At 33.4% G+C, this 22,546-nt stretch overlaps 3 protein-coding genes across 3 annotated transcripts in view; all 3 read left to right on the top strand.

Annotated features, from left to right (window-relative positions):
• The first annotated feature begins 4,417 nt into the window (after positions 1 to 4,417).
• Positions 4,418 to 8,859, top strand: LOC111715088 (nascent polypeptide-associated complex subunit alpha). Its single transcript, XM_023490341.1, has 5 exons — positions 4,418 to 4,570; positions 5,107 to 5,232; positions 6,977 to 7,147; positions 7,771 to 7,887; positions 8,665 to 8,859. The coding sequence occupies exons 1-5, from the start codon at positions 4,466 to 4,468 to the stop codon at positions 8,773 to 8,775; spliced, it is 630 nt and encodes a 209-aa protein (XP_023346109.1). The 5' UTR covers positions 4,418 to 4,465; the 3' UTR covers positions 8,776 to 8,859.
• LOC111715077 (nucleosome assembly protein 1-like 1-B) lies at positions 8,848 to 17,368 on the top strand. Its single transcript, XM_023490330.1, has 11 exons — positions 8,848 to 8,966; positions 9,091 to 9,188; positions 10,111 to 10,247; positions 11,033 to 11,121; positions 11,540 to 11,590; positions 13,295 to 13,468; positions 13,927 to 13,999; positions 14,346 to 14,425; positions 15,225 to 15,349; positions 16,188 to 16,283; positions 17,087 to 17,368. The coding sequence occupies exons 1-11, from the start codon at positions 8,862 to 8,864 to the stop codon at positions 17,154 to 17,156; spliced, it is 1,098 nt and encodes a 365-aa protein (XP_023346098.1). The 5' UTR covers positions 8,848 to 8,861; the 3' UTR covers positions 17,157 to 17,368.
• Positions 17,369 to 20,152: 2,784 nt separating this feature from the next.
• LOC111715084 (flap endonuclease 1) overlaps positions 20,153 to 22,546 on the top strand; it is a 4,808-nt gene continuing 2,414 nt past the window's right edge. The window contains exons 1-4 of the mRNA XM_023490337.1: positions 20,153 to 20,237; positions 20,846 to 20,914; positions 21,733 to 21,773; positions 22,186 to 22,289. Of these exons, the coding sequence (XP_023346105.1) occupies positions 20,193 to 20,237; positions 20,846 to 20,914; positions 21,733 to 21,773; positions 22,186 to 22,289 (259 nt within the window). The 5' untranslated portion in view covers positions 20,153 to 20,192. The remainder of the gene's footprint in view (positions 20,238 to 20,845; positions 20,915 to 21,732; positions 21,774 to 22,185; positions 22,290 to 22,546) is intronic.

Raw genomic sequence — 22,546 nt, 5'->3', positions numbered from 1 at the left:
CAATCGATCTCCAAATGCATATTTCTGAAAAAGGGGATCATCGAATAGTTGGACGACAAAATTCCAAAAGTTGAAGTTTAATTTTTTTCAGATGTTTAAAGTTGACTGCTTTGAATATCATATAACTTAAGTTTAAAATAGTTGACATCATTTAAAAATGAAAAAAAAAATATTTTTAAAAAGGTTTAAGGACAACCCCTTTCTATTATAAAAATTGATTTAAATTGCAGATTTTCCGTTCCTGATCTGATCTGATCTAATACGTCCCGATCTAATTCTAAACTATCCCATACCACCGCGCGCCACATATCGTCACTAACAGTAACAACACTCGATTTCCAACCTAATCATCATGCAAACCTCAATCTGAAGAGCTACACAAAAAGAAAAATTTCTTTGATCAGATTAAAATAATAGTCATGACTGACGTATTTTTTGTTCCTTATCTTGTTATACAGGATTTTTTCCTCAAGTTGCCAAGAGATCTTGTTCGATCCTCCAACATGAATATTATATATTTTTGGCTGGGAAAACTACGTTCAAATAATCCAAAATGGTCAAGATAGCATATATACAGGGTGTCCCACGAAATATGACAGTTGGTAAATAAGTAAGTAAGTAAGTAAGTAAGATTTATTAGAGATAAATCAAGATCATAATGCATATTATAATATGATTAACTTTCTCATAAGAATATAATTGAATTGGTAAATAGTTTAGAATGTCTTCTTCCATGATTTGTTAAGTTTTTTTTAATACCAAAGACAGTAATAAAAATATTATATAGGAGTCATATTACAGTGGAATTAATTTCAAAGTAAAATAAACTTGATCAAAAGATTTTTTTAACGAAATAAACTTTAAACAGCCTTTAATATCTAATACAGTGTATGGAAGAGAGACATTGAAAACTATTTACCAACTGTCAAGTCAAGTTTCGTGGAACACCCTGTACCTGCCAAAATACATTTAAAATATTGAAAAAATTACTTTGAATCGATCAATCTATATCAAATACTACTTCAGTTCTTCGTTAAAGTAGTAATCAAACGTCATGATTATTGATCATGTTTTATAATCTTTCACGTTTTCTTTTTTTATACTTCTTTTTCGGGTATCCAGCTATTCTTCGTAAAATGTATCAACCCTCAAAATAGTATACTACAAAGTTTTTTAATACTGATGAGAAATCAATTAATCAAGATAATCAAAGATGTTTCTTTGATTTTTTTTGATTACCAAAGTCACTAAAAACTGTAAACCAATCCTAAATAAACAAATGTTTAAATTCTTATTTTAAACAATGTTATTTTTATGCTTATTTTCTATGGCTTTTCATTTCCTTTTCTAAAAAAACGAATATAAAATAGTAAATAAGTTGTATGAAAAAATGTCGAAATAAAGTAACAATTGTAAAAGTATTAACTGTTTTAACAAAATAAATAATTATCTCTTTCAATTAACTTCAAGTCAACCTTAAATATGGCTGATTAATGATAACGACAGTAAAGATTGAAAGTAAAAGTATAAAATCAATAAATACTACTACTATCCCCACCTAACTAATCTACAAGTACAACTTATACTTTATATTAGCATGTCATTGATCCCCCCCTCACCCAAACTTGTGTTTTACCATTTTATCCCACTTATCTTCCTTCAACCCTCCCCCTCACACACTTCTTTATTGCAAATTTTAAATCCATGGTGATCCAAACTGAGAGCTATGAAAATGATGCTTCAGTAAACTGTCAGGGTATAGCATATAAAACATCTCTGCTATCTAGCTATACCCTTTTGCCAACAACTATGGGACAAAGGAATTGAGTTGTTGCCACAAACTCAGATTTTCTAATCTCTATATCTATGCAAACCAAGGAAGTGAAATTTTGCGTAACGTAATCCTATTATTTTGGCACGACGTTCTACCACAAAGTTTTTGGACTTCAATTTTCTCTGTATTCTGAAAGGTTCTTGCCTTTCAAGAATATATTTTGTCCCTTGCTAAAGCTTAGGAATAGCCCTGGGAACCAAAAAATTGTGTTATCAATATTTATCAAGCACTCCAATAAGAAATTTGTATGAACTTATCAAAATAGTAAACATTAAACAAGTTTAGAACATTTTAAAGAATTATGATTTTATATTCTTTTATCCAATGGTTTTTATTTATTTATTATAGATATTTTTTAGGGATAAAAATTTGAATTGACGCAAAATTCATAAGTTTTACATTTTTTAAAGTTTACACCACCATCTACTTTTTATATCATGAATATGTACTTAATTTGTTAAGAAACCGTTAAGGTAAAATGAAAGGGGGTATATTAATAATATGTTGAATTTGGAAATTTTTGTTCCTATTTTCAGAATAGCTTCACAATAGCATGCTTAAGGGAAAGACACCCTAATGCAAAACAGGCAAAATATCTGTCTTTATAAACTATAATGTGTGAAAAGTTAAAAATCTAGTTTTTAGTCTTTAGTCATTAATTTTGACTCTTTTTGAGTCTTATAAGTCAAAATAAAATTTCGCCTGAGGCGCGATTTTTTGTTCCTAATTATGATTTTTTTGTTCCTAAAAAATTTTCCCCCCCCCCTCACTTAAATCCTGTATCCGGCCCTGGTTGAAGTCTAAAAACTTTAGATGTTGATCGCGACCAATATTAGTTCTATTTGATATCGCTATTAAAAATAAATAAGTATTACATTCAAATTAAAACAGGATCGAGTATTTAAAACTTACATATATCACATATATATGGTTTTGGTATAAAAGTCCCTTTAAGCTATACCAATGTCGATTTCAATTTCCCCCTCGCTTCACTATGCCCCCTCCTCTTCCTAGATTATTCCACCTGGAAGTTCTAGACTAAACTAAACCATTTATACACCCAGTCCTTGCTTATACAGGGTGTTCCAAAAAACATTGGAATTTAGTAGCGATTTCGAGATCGTCTTTGTTTGATTTGTTTATAATATTCATCAACATATATGATATGACTAGTGTCTATGAAATGTTTCTATGATATGCCTAGCATCTATGAAATGTTTATTTATGATATGTCTAGTGTCTATGAAATGTTTATCTATGATATGCCTAGTGTCTATGAAATGTTTATCTATGACATGCCTAGTGTCTATGAAATGTTTAACTATGATAAGCCTAGAATGCCAGTGTCTATGAAATTTCTATGAAATGTTTTATGAATATGTCCTGTCTACAATTGAATGTACTGACTTTTTAATTTACAATCTGTGAAATTATAGAAATATCATGTCTATAAAATGTCCTGTCTTTATAAAATGTTCTGTCTATAAAATGTCCTGTCTATAAAATGTCCTGTCTATAAAATGTCCTGCTTATAAAATGTCCTCTTTATAAAATGTTCTGTCTATAAAATGTCCTGTCTATAAAATGTCCTGCTTATAAAATGTCCTGTCTATAAAATGTCTTGTCTATAAAATGTCTTGTCTATAAAATGTCCCGTCTATAAAATGTCCTGTCCAAAAAATGTCCTGTCTATAAAATTTCATATCTGTGGATTGCACGTGGATTTGTATCTAATACACAAAGTAAGCTCAAATTTTTTGTGGTGACTCACATGGCCACATGGTAGGTTCATGGCCTGTCTAAATTGAAAAGGTTGTCTAAAGAAATTTTGTTTAGAAATCTATAAATGCAAATTGTACACAGAATTAAATCAGCGAAATTTTGGCTTTAGGAACACATTTATATGTTTTAAAAAATTTAGTTTTTGTGCTTTACACTTTGTAAATGTAATTGGGCTAGGGCTCCCATAGTTTTCAGTGCAATAATTATAAACAGATTTTGATTTTCTCAAAAATATTTGAAATTATGATATTGCATTCGAAACATTATGATTTCATGTTTTATAAAAAATGTATCCATTACAAATTCCATTGTGAAAATCTTTTTAATGGGTAGAAAAAATTTCAATTTTCTGTTTTGGATGAAATGATTCCTATCCAATTTCATGGATGCACATCTAAAACGTTTCTGAGCAAATTTGCTTCCGTTGCGCCTTAAAGTAGCTCGTTTCAGATGCAGCGACTTCCCCCTGCCTATCCTAGACGCAGCGCTCGGCCTAAATATTTAATCCTTAACTTGTACAAAATATTAGATAATTCATAATTCTTTAGATTTTTCGTTTTAAGTCAGGTAATGAATGTGTCCTGATCAATCTTAATCCTTGTTAAAAACATCAGTCAACACTGAAATGTCGTTTTGTGGTGTTCTGACGCAGACTGATGGCCAATTTCTTAGACGCTCTACCATAGGTAGAACCATGTGACTAGTCACACTATGGTTACGCTTTACCAGAGCAGCGTAGATAGACAGATACGACCTATAGTTAAATGAATATGAAATTGGCCAAGATTAATGAAGCCAATGTTCATTGCCTGATACTATTCCAGAATTACTCTTATCTCCTAATCTAAAATGCCTGAGATGACCGAAGCTCTGACCACCAAGCCCGAGGAGGTGAACCAGGAGAATGACTCCGGAACTGATTCCGACGGAGAGGATTCAATCCCAGAGCTCGAGGTAATGCAACGAATTCATTCCCCCTCCCAAGTCAAAGGATGATTTCAGTTTGCTGTCTGAAATAAAGTTTTTCTGTTGTGGATTAAACAACATTAATAATGATACGAGTTTACAGCTGCAGGTAACGATTGAAATAAGAAAGAAGATTGATTACATTCAGTATGATCCTTGCTTATGTCTTTTCCTTTGTGGGTAACCCTGTAGCTATAAAAAAAGTTGGCTTATAGTGGGTTATTTCGGGTAGATTTATTTAACATTTTTCATCTCGTGCGTCTTTGAATTGTGGTGCAAACTTTTCTTATTCTCCTCGGGCTTCGTAAATTCGTTACCTCTCCATGGCAATGGGAGGGTGTAAATTTGTGATAATATATTCCCTTGGTAGCATCCATACTGTCTATGGGTAATATCAGATAAATTTTAAACTCAGTTTCTAGACCCGTTCAAATACAAAAAAAAAGATGACTAGTTGAAAAAGCTCAACACTTATTTTCAGATTCTCATTCTTGAAATGTTTTTTTAATTTTGATATATTCTAGGAAACTGCTGCAGGTGGAGAGGGTTCCGCTGTGGCTGCTGGAGATGATATGACCGCTGGAAAGAGTAAGCAGAGTAGAGGAGAGAAGAAAGCCAGGAAAATAATGTCCAAGCTTGGGCTTAAGCAGGTTGGTCCCTTGGTTAATTTGACGGGAAGATCAAATACGAGTTCTGAGGCCATTCCTTCTATAGTGGTCGTGTTTTTCACGTACTTTTGGGGGACGATAATCTGGCCGCTAGATGTCTCCAGTGAGTTAGTGACAGTTTCTCACGCCATTCGGTATCTTGGAACATAAGCCGTACTGTGGTAGCACTAATCTAAGTAGCTTTCTGATTTGTTTCATTGATTGGTTGCCATAGTGTGATCTGTTATAATGATATCGATACGTAATAATACTNCTAATGCATGTATATATGGTCGGACTCGAGGAGAATTGAAAAGGAGGGGGCGATAAGGTTTCCGTACACTTTGCTGTGACGTTTTTGGACTGCCGAGGAACTAGTTTTTGCGTAACAACAATAATAAAGATTGTAAACAATAACACAAATGATAATCAGACGTCTGGCATCTCTGGCGCGTTCATCTTATACTAATTCATGTTTGTTTATATTAGGTTGGCTGCCTTTGTTATTGTTGTTACGCAAAAACTAGTTCTTCAGCAGTCCAGAAACGTCATAGCAAAGTGTACGGAAACCCTATCGCCCCCTCCTTCTATTCAATTCTCCTTGGTCGGACTTAACTAATAACTCGCGGAAGAACGCGTTTGAGCAATACCCTATTTCTCCGTACAAATGACGACCATTATAGGAGACTTCACCTTGTCGACCAATTTAGTTTTGGAAGGCACGGCATCCGAGTCCTAATCTTCCCAAAATAACGGGTTTAAAAACATTCTTTGCATGTCTCAGTACTGGCTTCAACGTCTTTCCGATAGATGTCACCATAAGAATAAGCGTCAGCGCATAATCTAATTTTACTCTTCTTTCGAATTGTTATCACTGAAGGGGTTGTGTTTCACCAAACTTTATACTTTCTCTTGTTGACTTTTAAATCCAATGATCCTAATTAATCAATTTAAATTAAGTTGCTATGTTAAATTTTATTGAAGATTTTAAGATATCTGGCAGGGGTGTGTTTCCCCCTGTTTTGAAATAAATCCCCCCCCCCCCCAGAAGTTCGTTTCGTTTGTGCATAACGCAAAAAAAAAATAATTTTGTGTTTCAAACTTTCAATCGCTTAATTGGGGTATAAATTAATATTTTGGGGGCCAAAGTATGATAAAGGATTAAACAACTTGCCTTTTAATGGCGAATTTTTCATTCCCCCTCTCCCCAAAGATCTTAAATTATTCTTAATTTTTACACCCCCTCTTTCTCGAGTTTTTTCACCTATTGAATTGGTTGGAAACTTTTATGAAATATTCACTGAAAACAACTGTATGCGTTACTTAAATTGCCAATGATTTAAAGGTTTATTACCGATTCAACCTTGAAACCTAACTGATAAAAAAAGGCCGAAAATTATGTGGTTATTCTAGCTGAAAAAGTAATTATTAATTAATACGGTTAGTTTATCCATCGATATATATAAGGCAAAAATGCCAAGTCGCTTGAAGACAAATCACAAATAGAACAAAGATATCTTACGAGGAAACTTGCCACTATCAATTTAGGGTCAATTGTTACGTTTTCATTAAACTTATTATATTTTCACAAGTTTGTTTACTTTTTGTTATGTATGTTTTTAAGCAAGTTTGAACGAACTCTGTTATTCCATTTAATTAAGTGTTAAATTTTTTCCAAATCTAAATTCAAATTAAATAAATTTATGTTTTCCTATAGCTTTGAATCTTATTTTGGACTAATATTTAGGTTACCGGAGTGTCACGAGTAACTATTCGTAAATCCAAGAATATTCTGTTCGTGATCAACAAGCCCGATGTGTACAAGAACCCAGCCAGTGACACCTACATTGTGTTCGGCGAGGCTAAGATTGAAGATCTCTCCCAGCAGGCACAGATGGAGGCCGCTCAGAAATTTAAGGTATTGTTGTGGAGTACATATTAATTCGTACTGAGAAATATAAAAAAACAGATTTTGACCCCGACTCCACGGCCCCCAGTCGTCAAAGAAAATCACTTAATTTTTAATTTCTCAGTTATTTTTGGGCACTTACTCGTATTCGTATTTTCTGAGATGATACTTCCATCCTTTCCTCTCAGTCCCTGGAGATAATAACCAATTGCCATTTTTTTATTCAGTTTTCTCATATTTTTCAGGACTAATACATTTTAATCAATACACTTTAATTTTAAAGGTTTTTTATTTCTAGTTAATTAACGAGACTAGGCGCTATCTAGTCATCATAATTTTATTTTTATACGGATCCATGTCAATGTCTTGCTCAATCTAATTTAAAAGTGTTTCAAAGTTTGCATTTTTCCATAATCAAATTTATTTACGGTTTTTAAACTTCAGAACAACTCACTCTTCAGAGAAAATTTTTTTTTGACAAGAATCGACTTTTTCCCACTTGTTGGATACTTCACACAAAAAATTTAACTTAAATTCCTCTTAAATCAATTGATCATTTTGTTTACAAATACATTTACATACCTGCCAAAAGTTCATCTTGAGTCAAAATTAATGATTTTTTTGTGTTTTAGGCTGCTGAGGCTAGTGCTCCTAGTGAGATGGGAGGATCTGGAACTACTGGACACCCCGCTATCCCAGAGGAAGATGACGATGACGAGGATGTGGATGAGTCTGGAGTTGAGGCCAAGGTACTTATAAACCACCTTCCCATCCTCCATACTTGTCTGGGAAAGAAGCAACTCTTAAAATAAACTGTATTTTATGTGCCTTGGCAACTTCTGAGTTCGTTTTAAAATGAAACCGTTATTAAGGGTTTTTACAATTTTCAGTGTATAACTGAAGGTTCATGTGAAATCAAAAAAATATCAAACGTTCTCAAAGAAGTGAAAAATGCCATCAGTTCTTCCAACATGATTTCGTCATTGTTTTTGGGTCCACTTTTCAACATTCATAACTCTTCAAGGGACTTGACAAGATTTTGGCTGTTTTTCGCGGTTTTTCATAATTTTAAAAATGATGTGAAATGTGCCTTATAAATTTGCGTTTGTTCTCAACTGGACTGAAAGCGTAATTTAAAGTGACTCTTTATGCTAAGATGGCAATGCCCTATTCACAACGGTACCATTGAAACCTTATTTTTTGTGCAGGTTACTTCAGGTTTCAAAGTATTGAATTCTGCCGTAGAAATGCGGCTTTTTTTTAAAGAGAAACCATAAATGTTAATAACCAGTTCTCAAAATTGTAAACTACATCTATTTCATATTTGATCAGAAAAGCTCTTAATTGGACCGTTGTGAATCGGACATTTGTATAATTGCACTTATCTTAAACTCACCATTACAGTCCTTATAAAGCAAAATCTTAATATGGACGTCTGGTGTTAAAGGATATGGGAGGAATTCAAAATCTAAATGAAACTAATGAAAAGATTTTCTTTGTACTGGACAATGACATTATTATTTTAGGATATCGAGTTGGTGATGTCCCAGGCTAACGTATCCAGGGTTAAAGCCGTGAAAGCCTTGAAGAACAACGCCAACGACATCGTCAATGCGATTATGGAACTCACGATGTAGTTCTTAGTCTCCTATCGTAATTTCTGTCCTACTTGTATAAGCAATTACCTGCGCCATGAGCTGATTATTGATCTTGTTGCAGAAGAATGAGTTCAGAAAAGAATATGTTGGTTGAGGATGATCATGAAGACATGTCCAGTGATGAAGAAGATACCAACGCAGCACAGGCGGGAGCTGTTGCACTTCTTAAAGTGAGTCTAAATAACCTATTTTTCCTAGCTGGACTTAAGCTAGAAACTAATAGGCTTTTATTAGAAGTTTTTCCTGTTTTTAAATAGATATTTTTCTGTCATTTATTAAATATAATTTTTGAAGGATCCTGCAGTATTAGCTGCCCTTCAAGGAAAGCTTGGAAGCATGGTCGGTCAAAACAGTGGATATATCGCCTCCCTGCCAGCCCCCGTTAAACGCAGGTATTGTTTATTTGTGAACTAAAAAACGGGAATGTAAACATTCATCTTGTGTTTAATTTCGTTGGGAATATTAAATAAACATGCTTTTATTTCATATCAGACATTTCAAGTTCTGGGTTCAGATTTATTGAATAGTAAGACTGACTGAATTACGAAGACGTCATTAAACCACCTTCAGCTTGAACAGGCGCACAAGAGAAGAGGTTTGCCAATGTCTGCATAGTTCATCAATATTACTGCTATTCGTTAAATCTGGTCTCGTGGTCAAAATTGCAAATAATTTTGGAAAGTATTCTTAAATTAAATCTTATTCTGGGTCGTTTATCTCTTAATAGGTACAAATAAAGGGGATGGTGGAGATGTCCTATTTGATGTGGGGGGGGGGGGGTCCCATCTTAATTTTTTGTTCAAATCGTCCAATTTTTTGGCCGCACGTCAAATTATTGATCCATTTGCATAAAAATAAATTATACTTATGACCTCTAATGGCCTTGATGATTAGAAATTGTTTCAACTAAGACTTCATCAGTCGAATTCCCTGAAGTAAGCCTGAAAAACAACTTATTCCCAAATAAATCATCCTTATAAAGGCCTAATTGCTAATATATTTATCACTTAAAAGTTAAAAGTTTATTCGGAGCGTGATTTTTAAAAAGTTTTGATTACGTATAATGCATTGGATCTCAAGTTTTGAACAAAAGAATCACTTGATGTTTCTTTTTTCGCTTTCAATTAAGATAGAACTTAAGTAACCATTCAGAGATGAAGACATATTTAATTATCTCGATTATCTCTCTTTTTAAGGCCTACGAGTTTTAACCAAGCTTTTTTGGATCCTGATCCGTCGATCCGCATATTTTAAGGATTCGGATCTGAAGCACTGATAAATGGCTGAAATATCCTTGAATTAATTTATTTTTAGGATCAAGAGTTTGAAAAAGCTCCAACTTGAGGCAACTAATATTGAAGCAAGGTTCTACGAAGAGGTTCATGAGCTAGAAGTCAAATATCACAGTCTTTATCAACCATTATATAACAAGCGGGCAACAATCACAAAAGGTCATTTTCCATTTAGTTTTATTGAGAGGAAGTAGTTTGATCAGCAGGGGAGAATATTTTTGTCTATGCGGGGCACAAATAATTACAAATGATAAGTTCCGAAAAATGGAGGCATGGCTCAAATTTGTTCAGCTGCTGAGATCTTAGCGGGTATTAATTAGTTCAAACCGAATCAATTTAACAAAAATATTAGATTTATGTGGAACCGGGCTGGAAAAACTAAGTGCACAGTGAATTGAACCCCCACATTGCATGAAGGAGCCTGAAATCTCTACACCTAATTATTTGATCTTATTTTCCGCTGAATGGGGAAATTCAATTCTAAAAAAATCTTTTCTCCGGAAATTCTACTGTTTTCACAAGGGAGGGTTGATTTTTCTAGAAAATTAACACCCCTGCCAAAAGACAAATGGGGAAGTGTTTTTAGCTAGTTAGTTTTTTGGTCGTTTTTGCCTAAATTTTCTTTCATGGTCAAAATTTGGCATAACAGAAGAGTAGCAAATGTCAAATTTTTCTACTCTAGAAGTATGTCAAATTTTGACTGGCGGAAGATTAATGCTAAAACCAACCCCAAAATGGTTCATGAACAATGCAAAAACAAGCGTGTTGTAATTTGATAGTTTAAAAAAATTAGGATATTGCTTTGCTGAAAAAAGGCAAACTTTAATAAATTATTTAAATCTTATGGAATTTTTTTTTAAAAGCGATCCAAAACGATTAATAATCCTGAAGACGAACCTACAATCTAATTTTATATCTACCTGGTCTAATTGTTCTAATTTTAGGAGATTATGAGCCGACAGAGGAGGAATGTGATTATCCATCAGATTCTGAAGATGAAGAAGCTGAGCTTTCAGAGGATGTTAAAGACAAGGTAAGCATTTTACCCCGATAAATCTTGACCAAAAATCGTCCGTTTTTAAATATGACTGACAAGTTTCTTTAGTGTAAGCAATGATAATCCTATGTGTCCATTTTTCTTGTAACAAGTCTATTTGTTGTATCAACATAAACGGAACAAAAATCATGAATCTCGAGCATGAAAGAAGAAAATTAACAGTGTTAACCAGAGGCGTATTCAGGGGGATTTGGCGTAATTATAAGCTTGACAATTATTTAAGTTTTAAAAAATAAATAAAATCAATTATTAATGAGAAAAATTGGGATCTTATTTTGATAATTTTCTTTCAGAAAATGAAGCTTTTTATTAAAAAAATCGCTTCAACTTCTCCAGAAGATATCTGGATTTTTCTTTAATTGAATTATTTTTCTAATAATTTTTTTTATTTGAGAAGGCAAAGATTGAAGATGAGACGAAATCTGAAGTTAAAGAAGTAAGATTTTTTTAATACAAAGGGGATTGAGGAGATGATGAGGGGGGGGTCCCTGCCTTCATTTTTGGATCAAATCTTCCTATTTTTTGGCTGCACTCCTAGTTTGTGTTAGAATCTCTTAAACTAAAATTGAATTGAAATTTAATGACCTCGACAAATAGAAAATGTTTCAGCTATGACTTAATGAATATCAAACGAAAGCTAGGAACCCAAGGAATACAGTAACAGCAACGAATCTAGGGTTTGACCCTCTAATGACCTAAAATGACATCCAAAATGAAAATTTTGCACTATGGCTTTATGTAAATAGTGTTCGACACTCTGATGACCTCTAATGACCTCAACAGCTTCTACTTTATTACCTCCGTCCATAGCTTCAGTTTGATTGCATAAAGCCAAAGTAAAAACATACCTGATGGTCCTTAAAGGTTGTTGGAGTTCATTAGAAAGTGAAACACTGGATTCCATGCTGCTACTGTATTTCCTTTCGTTTGATATGCATAAAGCCATTTTCTTTTTGTAGGTCAGTATATGCCATTAGAGGCCATTAGAAGGTCGAACACTGGATTCGTTGCCGCTACTGTATTCCCTGGGTTATTAGATATGCATAAAGCCATAGTTAAAACATTTTCATTTAGGGTGTCATTTTGGAGGTCATTTTAGGTCATCAGAGGTCGTTAGAGGTGACAAGACGGTTGAACACTAGATTTGTTGTTGCCGCAGTATTCCCTGGGTTCCTAGCCTTTGTTGGATATGCATAAAGCCATAGTTAAAACCTTTTCATAGAGGGCGTCATTTAGAGGATCATTTTGGAGGTCATTTTAGATCATCAGAGGTCGTTATTCTCTCTTTTCCCCATTGCAACTAAGCAAATTCAGTCTTCACAAATTAAGGTGTAAGGATGTGTAAGAGTGAGGGGAAAAGGGAGGGGGCGCACATATGCTTAAAAGATACAGATGCTAAGGAACATCTTGTGTTACCAGTATAAAGAGACTGTTCTCTGCCCTGAAGATATTCAAATCAGGCCTAAGGAGTTGCCTGAAGGCTGATATTCCAAACGCCCTCCTTCTACTAAAAGCTAATATGAATTAGACCTGTTTTTTTTCATCCAATAAAGTAAAAAAAAAATCATTATCATTTTGTGCAAACTAGTAGAAAAATAGAATAAAAAAATGTTAAAATGTTTAACATTTTTTTAGGCATGAAAAGACATTTGAACTAAAATAAAAAAAATTTTATCAATGATCTGGATCCGGATCCATCCGGATCCATTTTTTTGAAAAGCGGATCCAGGATCCGGATCAGCATCAAAATTAAATGGATCCTAAGCACTGCTTTAAATCTTCATTTGATCTGAAATGTAAGATACCGTCGTTTTTCTTTGAGCGGTAACTTCTGAAAAGAGAATCCGCAAATGAAAATAAACAATTGCAAAAACATGGATTTTTAATTCATTTAGATTAAACTAAGCTTTAAAGGGCACCTGTAGTAAATCGGGTTTCTATTTTACACGGATGGTTACTTGAATTTGGATTGAATTTAATCAAAAGTGGTATATTAAGTTCAGGTTTTATACCGCATAATTTATCAGAACTGGTGTTCAGGCTTAAGGATGAAAAAACTTACCGTTGATGTCCAATTTTTTATTTCTTCCCTCCCTTTTTAAAGTGATCTATCTCTGACTTGAGTTCCATGGAATAATGATTGATCTTTTATTTATTTATTCAGGAGGCTGACGAACCCGCTCTAGAATGTCTAGAAGATATAACCACCACCCTGACTGAGAAAAGTCCGATGGGATTTAGTCTTCACTTCCACTTCAAGGAGAACGAATATTTCACTAACTCTGTACTTACTAAGGAGTATCATATGAAGTGTGAACCAATGGTGAGATTTATTCACTTCATTTTTTTGAAAAATCTGAGTCAACTTTTTATCATTTATTTGAAGCGTAATTTGCGTATATTTATTCCTAAAAAAAACTGAGGTACATAATCCCGTCTACTTGGTCGGAATTCCAATCTTTTTAGTAGTCAACTTCACTTTATTAAGTTATGTACAATTTTTCAAAATTCACTTTTTTCACTAGGATTTGATTTCAAACCTCCCCCCCCCCCCCTCTTAATACAAGTAACTTGTTATTATGTTTTTACTTAATTCCTGAATGTTATTTTTAAGCTCATCCAGACTAAAAATATTGCTCATCCGATCCATAAATTGTTACCCATCTGATTTATAAATTATTGCTCATCCGACCCATAAATTATGCTCATCTAAACCACAAATTTTGCTCATCCGAAAGATATTTTACCGAAAATGGCCTAATTTCCTAATTTTCTGTTTAGAAAGATGATCCGTTCAGTTTTGAAGGTCCGGAAATATTCAAGTGTAAAGGATGTACAATTGACTGGAAGAAAGGTAAGCGATGTAATCTATTTTTTGACCTGGAAACTTAATTATTCGGGAATTTTTAAAATCTAAATTTCTTCGTCTTCGTTCAAACTGTTTCTGTTGACTTTTGAACTTGGGACTGTAATTTATCTGTCCTTGGACCTTCATCTTACTAAGGTTGTGAAGGCACCGTTAAGAATATGACAGTAATAAACGGGAGGACACTTAAACTAAGTCTCAGAATAAATAATAAAAATGGTTTTGTGCAAAATTTGGGTGGAATAAAATTATTCGAATAAGATTATTCAAGTTTTTTTTAATCAGAAAGGTTAATTATGTTTTCAGACATTAAATAAAAATTTCTTTTGATTAGGTAAGAATTTGACTGTGAAACAAGTAAAGAAGAAGCAGAAGCACAAGAGTAAAGGAAATGTTAGAACCATTACTAAACAGGTGAACAAATGATTTGAAAGACAAAAAAAAGTAAAATATAAGTGTTTTATTTTTCCCCTAAAATCTGTTTGATACTACCCAACCCCTTGAAAACTATATTTAAAAACACTTCGTGGAAAATGCGAAGATTCTTTTGAAAGCAGTGCTTAGGATCTATTTAATTTTGATGCAGATCCGGATCCTGGATCCGCACTGAAAAAAGAATGGATCCAAATCCGGATCCGGATCCAGGTCATTTCTTTAAGATTTACTGAATTTTTTTAACGAAAAATAATTTTCAAATTTTTTGTTTTATATTTTTCGCTTGTTTTTATCTTTACTTGATAAATCATTCAGAAATGAGGAAATTTTTATAATCTCTTTATCAAAAGTTCAGAATTGGGGTTTAGGAGTAAAAAAGTTTTTTTTTTGTTTTTGGTTGATATTTTACCCCTTGATCCGGATCCGTATATTTTTGCGGATCCGGATCCAGGAAGCCAAAATCTTGCAGATCCAACGGATCCGGATCCTAAGCACTGGTTGAAAGGGTCTGATTTTCATGAAGTTAAAATTTTAAATTATTCCATCGGTTGAAATGTCCGATTCACAATGTTACCCTCTAAACCTGTTAAACAATGAGAATATATCTATGTGTAAATTCTGACCATTTCTTTTTTCTTTGCGGCAGAAATCAAGTTATAATAAAGGAAAGAAAATTAATTTTAGTTAATATTTCATAAAGGTTAAAGTGGTACCGTTGTATTGTTTGGCGCGAACTTGCGAAAATATCTACCAGTTCCTTTATTTACAAATATTTTAGGTGAAAGCTGACAGTTTCTTTAACTTTTTCGATCCCCCTCCAGTTCCTGAGGATCCTACAACAGAGGTTGATGAGGATACACAGGCCTTCCTCACAGCTGACTTCGAGATAGGTCACTATATTAGGTTAGTTTTATCTTTCACACTGCTGACTTCGAGATAGGTCACTATATTAGGTTAGTTTTATCTTTCACACTGCTGACTTCAAGATAGGTCACTATATTAGGTTAGTTTATATGATATTCCTCACTGCTGATTTCAAGATAGGTCACTATATTAGGTTAGTTTATATATTCCTCACTGCTGACTTCAAGATAGGTCACTATATTAGGTTAGTTTATATATTCCTCACTGCTGACTTCAAGATGGGTCACTATATTAGGTTAGTCTATATATTCCTCACTGCTGACTTCAAGATAGGTCACTATATTAGGTTAGTCTATATATTCCTCACTGCTGACTTCAATATAGGTCACTATATTAGGTTAGTTTTATCTTTCACATTGCTGACTTCAAGATAGGTCACTATATTAGGTTAGTTTATATATATATATATTTCTCACAGCTGACTTCGAGATAGGTCACTATATTAGGTTAGTTTATATATTCCTCACTGCTGACTTCGAGTTAGGTCACTATATTAGGATATTATATTTGGTTAGTTGAGACGTTGTTAAAAATCACTTCATAACGTCATTAATTTTAGAGCTTAACAGGGTTTGTAGGCGTAATTTTTAGTGACCCTTTTTTAAATGGCATCTTTAAAGCTATGTCAGATCAAGACTAAATAAGTTATCCAGCTTAATAATTTTGAAAACTGATAAAATTCGAATGTGGCTTTTTTTTTTTGAAGGTTTTAAAGGAACCGTTGAGATCGGGTGCCCCTCTAAAAATGAAAGGTCACGTGAAAATACGATAACACGCATCCTGAGAAAAATAAACTAAATGATTTGTTTGTGTTAAGAGAGAGAATAGTACCCCGGGCAGTATTATACTTTACTGGAGAAGCTCTTGAGGAAGATTCAGAGTTTGACGAGGAGGAATCTGGCGACGAGGANTAGCTACAGTGTTACCCACAAAGGATGAGGAAAATCTCTGGCCATTATTTATTCCCTTGCAACATTAGTGTAGTGTCTAAATGTTTCTTTTTTACAAATAAAAAAATGGTTTCTTGCATTCAGTAGATGGGGTATCTACTGAATGCAAGAAACCATGCTTTCGGTGTAGTGATGACACTAAAGTTTTTTGAAAACTTATTTGATTAGTATTAATTTTTTTAACTTGAAGCCTTGATTTATTTTACCGGGTTACCGACCAAGGATGAGATTGTTGAAACGACATAAAATTCGTAAATATACGACAATTTTAAACTTGATTTTTGATTTCTTCACGGGTGTATATTTTTATTTCCCCCCCCCCCCCCCCCCCCCNAAAAAGTGGGGAAAGGGAAAAGATGAATCACAAAAAACCAAAATTAAAAATAACAGTATCAGAAACGCTTCAAAAAAACTCGAGCGGGACCTTGAAGTAGACCTTTTTAGCTCCATTTTTACTACTAAAATCCAAAGAATTCTTGCAAAGCAGTAAACTTTTTCAACGTTTGCGATGGTTTTAGAATCCTGTAAAATATACCTTTTTTGAAGTTGGATTTGGGGGGAAAAAATGATTCTAATAGGGGGGACAAATATGAGTCTCGAAACAATATTCACCCCTGGTTCTGCATTTTAATTAGTAGTTGATGCTAAATGTAAGAAAAATGATTAAACAAATTCCGCAGAATCGTTTCTGAAGTCTCATTCTTTTTGGGTAACCCTGTATGATATGAAGATTTAATTGTTTTCTTGAAATTAATTCTGGTTGATATTTAGGAAGTGACGCAGACCCTGATTTCGATCCTAAGTCTGCCCCAAACCCTGAATGTAAGCAGCAGTAATCTCAAACTAGAAAATCCACCAAATCTCAGTCCAATTCTATGGATTTGTCTCACTTACAGTCGTGGATTTTCTGCATGCCGACCTGTTCCCTCGTGTCAAACTCTCATATGTTATACTTAATTGTTGGACATTCGTGTTGAAAATTCGGCTGAAGATTTTATAGCATTTACTGTGATTTTTTTACCAGAGAAATAAACCTAACTACAAGAAATGGTTTACACTTTTAATGTATCATGTTTCTTGTTTTAACCAAAAAATTTCATGTGATTATTGGATTCTGTGTGCTCAGATATAGAATGCAGTTAAACGGCGAAGAAAATGTGGAGACATGATTGAAGTTTAGAAGATTTGGACGAATTGTATTTTGAGCAAACTACAACCTTGCTGCGATAATCTTCAGTAGTTCTACGTTAACAAGTTGCTGACTGATATATTTGAAGATAACTGACATATTTCTACAACGACTTTAGGGTCAAGTCATGGGTGACATCCCTCCCTCCCTTTTAAAATTATCCCCCCCTCATCCTCGAAGATAAAAAAGCGTTGGCATCGTTGGCACAGAGTGGAACAATAAAAAGACTTTCTTAGCTGTGTTTGGGGAAAATAGTTGAAAAGGCTTTATCGGGAAACATAAATTAAAATTGGAAATGAAGGATGATGGGATACAAAATTTTATAATTTATCTTCCCTAAATCATCGTTAATCATTTCACAAAGAAATACACCATGGGCTGAGTTGAATTAGAATTTAAAGTTGACTGACAAATTTAAAAAGTTGATGATAGTAGCGTAAAATTGGTAGACATTTTACATTAAAGGGACTGTCAGAGTAACTTTAAGTGATCCTTCATGCAATGACGTAACTGTCGATTATAACTGCATCCTTGAAAGCAACTTGTGTGATCAAGTTGGAATTAGATATTAATGACTTTGTTTCTTTACTGATGATTTTCATTTGCGATGTAACTGATGTCTTTTAAAAAGCGAAACTTAACGAAAATAGAAACACTTCTAGTCAGAAAATGACTGTTTTTTCCATATTTTTTTTATCAGATTAAGGTTTCAGGGTTACCTTTAATAATTGCCATTATTGCATGCGAACATTTGAAATTAGGCTTTCACTCCCCTTAATACATTAAGCTCTAAATTTGTCTATATATATTTATCTTAACTTTGTAAAACCGTAACGACTTTCTCAACTTTTTTACCGCCCCAAGAACCCTATGATTCCCCCAAGATAGTGACGTCAACTTTATCTTTTTCATCTTTAAAGTTGAAGAAATGGTGGACAACCACTTCACTCCGGAAATTAAGATTTTTACTTTATCACGAATCAATTTTGCCAAATTGGTCTTGGAAACCCTTGTTAAGTAAATTTCCCTTAACTTCCCTGTAAAGTAGTTGTAAATAATTATCATCATTAACAGATGTGGTAGCTCTTATTGTAACATTTCCAAGCTACGACGGCCGAATGTGCTAAGAATTTAATACAATGCATTCTACTTTAGACTTATTTTTTATATCTAACTTTCAAGCAGCGTGGAAACAAACGAAGGTGTCAATTAAAAGCTTCCCTTCGTTTACTTGTAAAATTGTTATTGAATAAAAAGCATTTGTTAAAAATCAAAACTTCATATAAAATGGCGTCCTTATTGTATTGATATGAAACGCATCTGGGGAATCTAAAGTTCTAGATTCCCCAGATGGAATGTAATTTTCCGAGCTTTAATGTTATCTCAATATTTTTGGTTCGTCTTTGATAATTTGTTTTCATAGAAATACAATGGCTACGGATAACCTTGAACTATTTTGCGAGGTAATAGAACATAGTTTTTATACACGTAATAAAGAGTGTCTTTTTTCCCATAAATTGTAAAGATACAAATAGCAGGCAGACCACATTTTGGAAAATATAAAAGACGCGTCCTTTTAGAATTCATCGTCGCTTAATTTCTCGTGTAAGGTTGAACACTTCGTATATAAAGTGCTTGTACTGAATCATTACTGTATTATAATATTGTGTACTGAGTACAAATTAATGTTATGTACTGTAGTACTTATGTTGTACTGAGTACGCATCAATGTTGTATACTGTAGGTAGTGCTTAGGATCCGGATCCGTTGGATCCGCAAGATTTTGGCTTCCCGGATCCGCAAAAATATCCGAATCCAAGGGGTAAAATATCAATCAAAAACTGCAAAAAAAAAACCTTATTTACTCCTAAAACCAAAAACTGAACTTTTGAAAAAAGGAGAGATTATAAAAATTTCCTTATTTCTGAATGGATGAAGTTTCAGGATAAAAATATGCGGAAAAAAAAATTTGAAAATTATTTTTTGTTAAAAAGATTTAGTAAATCTTACAGAAATGACCTGGATCCGAATCCGGATCCATTTTTTCCCAGTGCGGATCCAGGATCCGGATCCGCATCAAAATTAAATGGATCCTAGGCACTGACTGTAGGATTACCTTTATACTAGGTACAAATTAACGTTGAGTACTGCATGGATGTTGTATAAATTAATGTTACGTACTGTAGGATTACTGTTATACTAAGTACACATTAATTTTATATACTGTAGGATTACTTTTTTATTCAGTACAAATTAATGTGGTGTACTGTTGGATTACTCTTGTAATCTATATATAAATTTGGCTTGTCTGTCTGTTTGTATCCAATAAACGTCAAAACGGTTGAACCGATCGGGCCCAAATTTTTTGTGGGACATATAGGGACCCCAGGGAAGGTTTATGAATGATTGAAATTTCGATCTTCATTAAAATTTTTAAAATTTTGAAAATCCACGAATTTTTTTGTGAAAATCCGCGAATTATTTTTGTTTTGTTTTACGATGTACACAAAGAGAACATGTTCACAATTAATTTAGAAGATGGGCGCGAAGCGCCCTCTAAGGCTATTGAGTACAAATTAATGTTGTGTAATGTAGGATTACTGTTGTACTGAGTACAAATTAATGTTGTGTTCTGTTGGATCACTGTTGTACTGAGTACAATAGAGCCTATACTGCTGCGTACATGAGAACTCTAGAAGACAAGAACCTCGCTGTCCGAACAGAGGAGGTAAAATATACTTTTGGGGGAAATCCTTATTTTTCTCTCCCACTCTCTAAAATTTGGCCCCCCCCCCTCAGATTAAAGCTGTTTTAATTTTTGGGTATGAAGGGCATGAAAAAAGCGCAAAGAAGATGTCAGACATTTCTCTAGAATATTTAGGAAAATTAACATGTCCTTGAATGATAACTGAAGGATTGCAGAATGATTTAGGTGTATTGATTTGTAGTTTTCATACAGGGTGTCCCACGAAACATGACAGTTGGTGAAAAGTTTTAAATGTCTACTTCCATATGCTATACATTAGATATTAAAGACGTTAAAAAATTATATTACTCAAAAAAATATGTTACTTTGAAATCAATTATACAATAATAGGACGGCTAAAAATATTTTTTTTATTCTCTTTGGTATTAATTCTACTTAACATATTATGGAAGTAGGCAATTTAAATTTACCCACTGTCTTGTTTCGTGGGACACCCTGTATGTCTATGGGTGTCAGAATACATTTTTTTGAAAGTGAAATATTCGTCTCTCTAAGTATCCTAGGGAATATTTTAATACCTTCTTTACTAGACAATTTTTTTATCAAAAAAATCCTTTGTATTTGTTTAGGAAGCCCTGAACTGTGCAGCGTTCTTTCAACAATATGTGATGGACTATGTTAACTCTAAACAATTCTCGGAAAATACATTTTATAACTTTAAATGGAAAGAAAAAACAAATAGTAGGACTGTAGGAAAAAGAGCATTTGAATGTTGTTTTAATTTGTGCGAGTTTGGTTTTATTTTCCAGAAGACACATTTTTCAAGAAATATCGTTGAGAATATTTCATTTTTCAAACACCCTTTGCTAGGCTTTTTTACTCTCTCCATATGATTAACAGGGTTACCTATAAAGGATGCACCATTGCACATTGACCCTAATTCTGTAGCATTCTGGGTTAACCCAAGGAGTAGGAATACTCCTTGGGTTGACAACATACTGGGTACACTAGACGGACTGGTAAGAGTTATAACTACACCAGGCCAGATCTTTGAACTTGATCATGTAACTTTTAAACTTATATGGCGATGCAGAGTATTTTTCCCTTATTCTACGTTATTACAGAACCTAAAATAATTGAATCTTTGCCACAAATAGAAATTGTCAAACTTTGATTATTTGATCTAACATAATTCATAGTTTGAAATATCTGGTCTGCGACATCTGAATTCCTTTAACTTTCAGAATATCATGTTTAAAGAGTTAAGGTCGCCAATCATAAAATATCTTTATTTGATAGTAAGCTTTTCTTTCACACATGCCCACCGCTCTTTTTTAAAGTTTGGTCGAAGATTTTAAAGTTTTAATTTTATGTTTTATTTCTAGACACACATTAATAATGCAGGAAATCGCCTTTTTCTGTTCTCACCATGATTTTTAATACTTTAGGGTTAATTTTTGTCAGGGTTTAGTTTTTTAGTCTTGGTTTTAATAAAAAATATATTTTGAAAATCTAGGAAAACTTGTTGAACAAAATCTACCCCGGGATAGTCGTAATGTAAGTTTTTATTTTTAATATCGTTTTCGATTGGAAAAAAGTTGACTTATTACATGAAACAATTGTGCTGTAATACGGCATACATCTGGTAAAAATGCTCGATCACAATATCGAACACGTTTACTACAGGATTACCCAAAAAGGATGAGACTTCACAGACAACATTTACGGAATTTAAGCCGTCCCTTTTCTTATAATGGTGGTTCCCTCTAGCTTTAAACTTGTATTAAACATTTAAAATACAATTTCTAGGACTGAAGATGAAGTTTAAACCTCAGAAAGTCAGAACTATAATAGAGTTATATGTCATCATTAAATTCTCATCCTTTGTTGGAAACCCATTATTAGAGTGTTTCAATGTCGTCTGCACATTCCACAGGTTTATGGATACCGTTGTATATTTTTATATTAGGGTTGTCGTGATGAGTTTCCTGATAATAGTTTCTCTACTTGTTCTTCTCAACCTCATGCTTGTTGGGCTTGGATTTAAACCACTCAGGGCCTATCTCTGCTGGGGTAAGATTAATGGTGTAAACAAATCTTGGGTACGGTCATGGGAGCCATTTCCTCCGCCCTTAGAGTTTACATGTTCCCATTTCTTAGCTGAATGGGACTGTATTTAAAGTTAAGATTACATTTTTTAAATTAAAAACTTTAAATACCATTTATTCTTGGATATTGATTAAAATATATGCTTCCTTTTTCTTGTTGCGTTGTAATGGATTACAATTTGTTAGTGATTTTCAAGGTTATAATGCAAGGAAAGTTACCAA

Source organism: Eurytemora carolleeae, unplaced genomic scaffold (assembly GCF_000591075.1).
Source record: "Eurytemora carolleeae unplaced genomic scaffold, Eaff_2.0 scaffold600, whole genome shotgun sequence".
Classification (NCBI taxonomy): Eukaryota; Metazoa; Arthropoda; class Copepoda; order Calanoida; family Temoridae; genus Eurytemora; species Eurytemora carolleeae.
This window is presented reverse-complemented; position numbering and strand designations above follow the sequence as displayed.

What these genes read in the sequence shown, in the direction of transcription:
- LOC111715088 (XM_023490341.1), top strand. Translation starts at nt 4,466, where the DNA reads ATGCCTGAGATGACCGAAGCTCTGACCACCAAGCCCGAGGAGGTGAAC. An exon ending in CCAAGCTTGGGCTTAAGCAG is followed by an intron (nt 5,233 to 6,976) that starts GTTGGTCCCTTG and finishes ACTAATATTTAG; the next exon opens with GTTACCGGAGTGTCACGAGT. An exon ending in AGGCCGCTCAGAAATTTAAG is followed by an intron (nt 7,148 to 7,770) that starts GTATTGTTGTGG and finishes TTTGTGTTTTAG; the next exon opens with GCTGCTGAGGCTAGTGCTCC.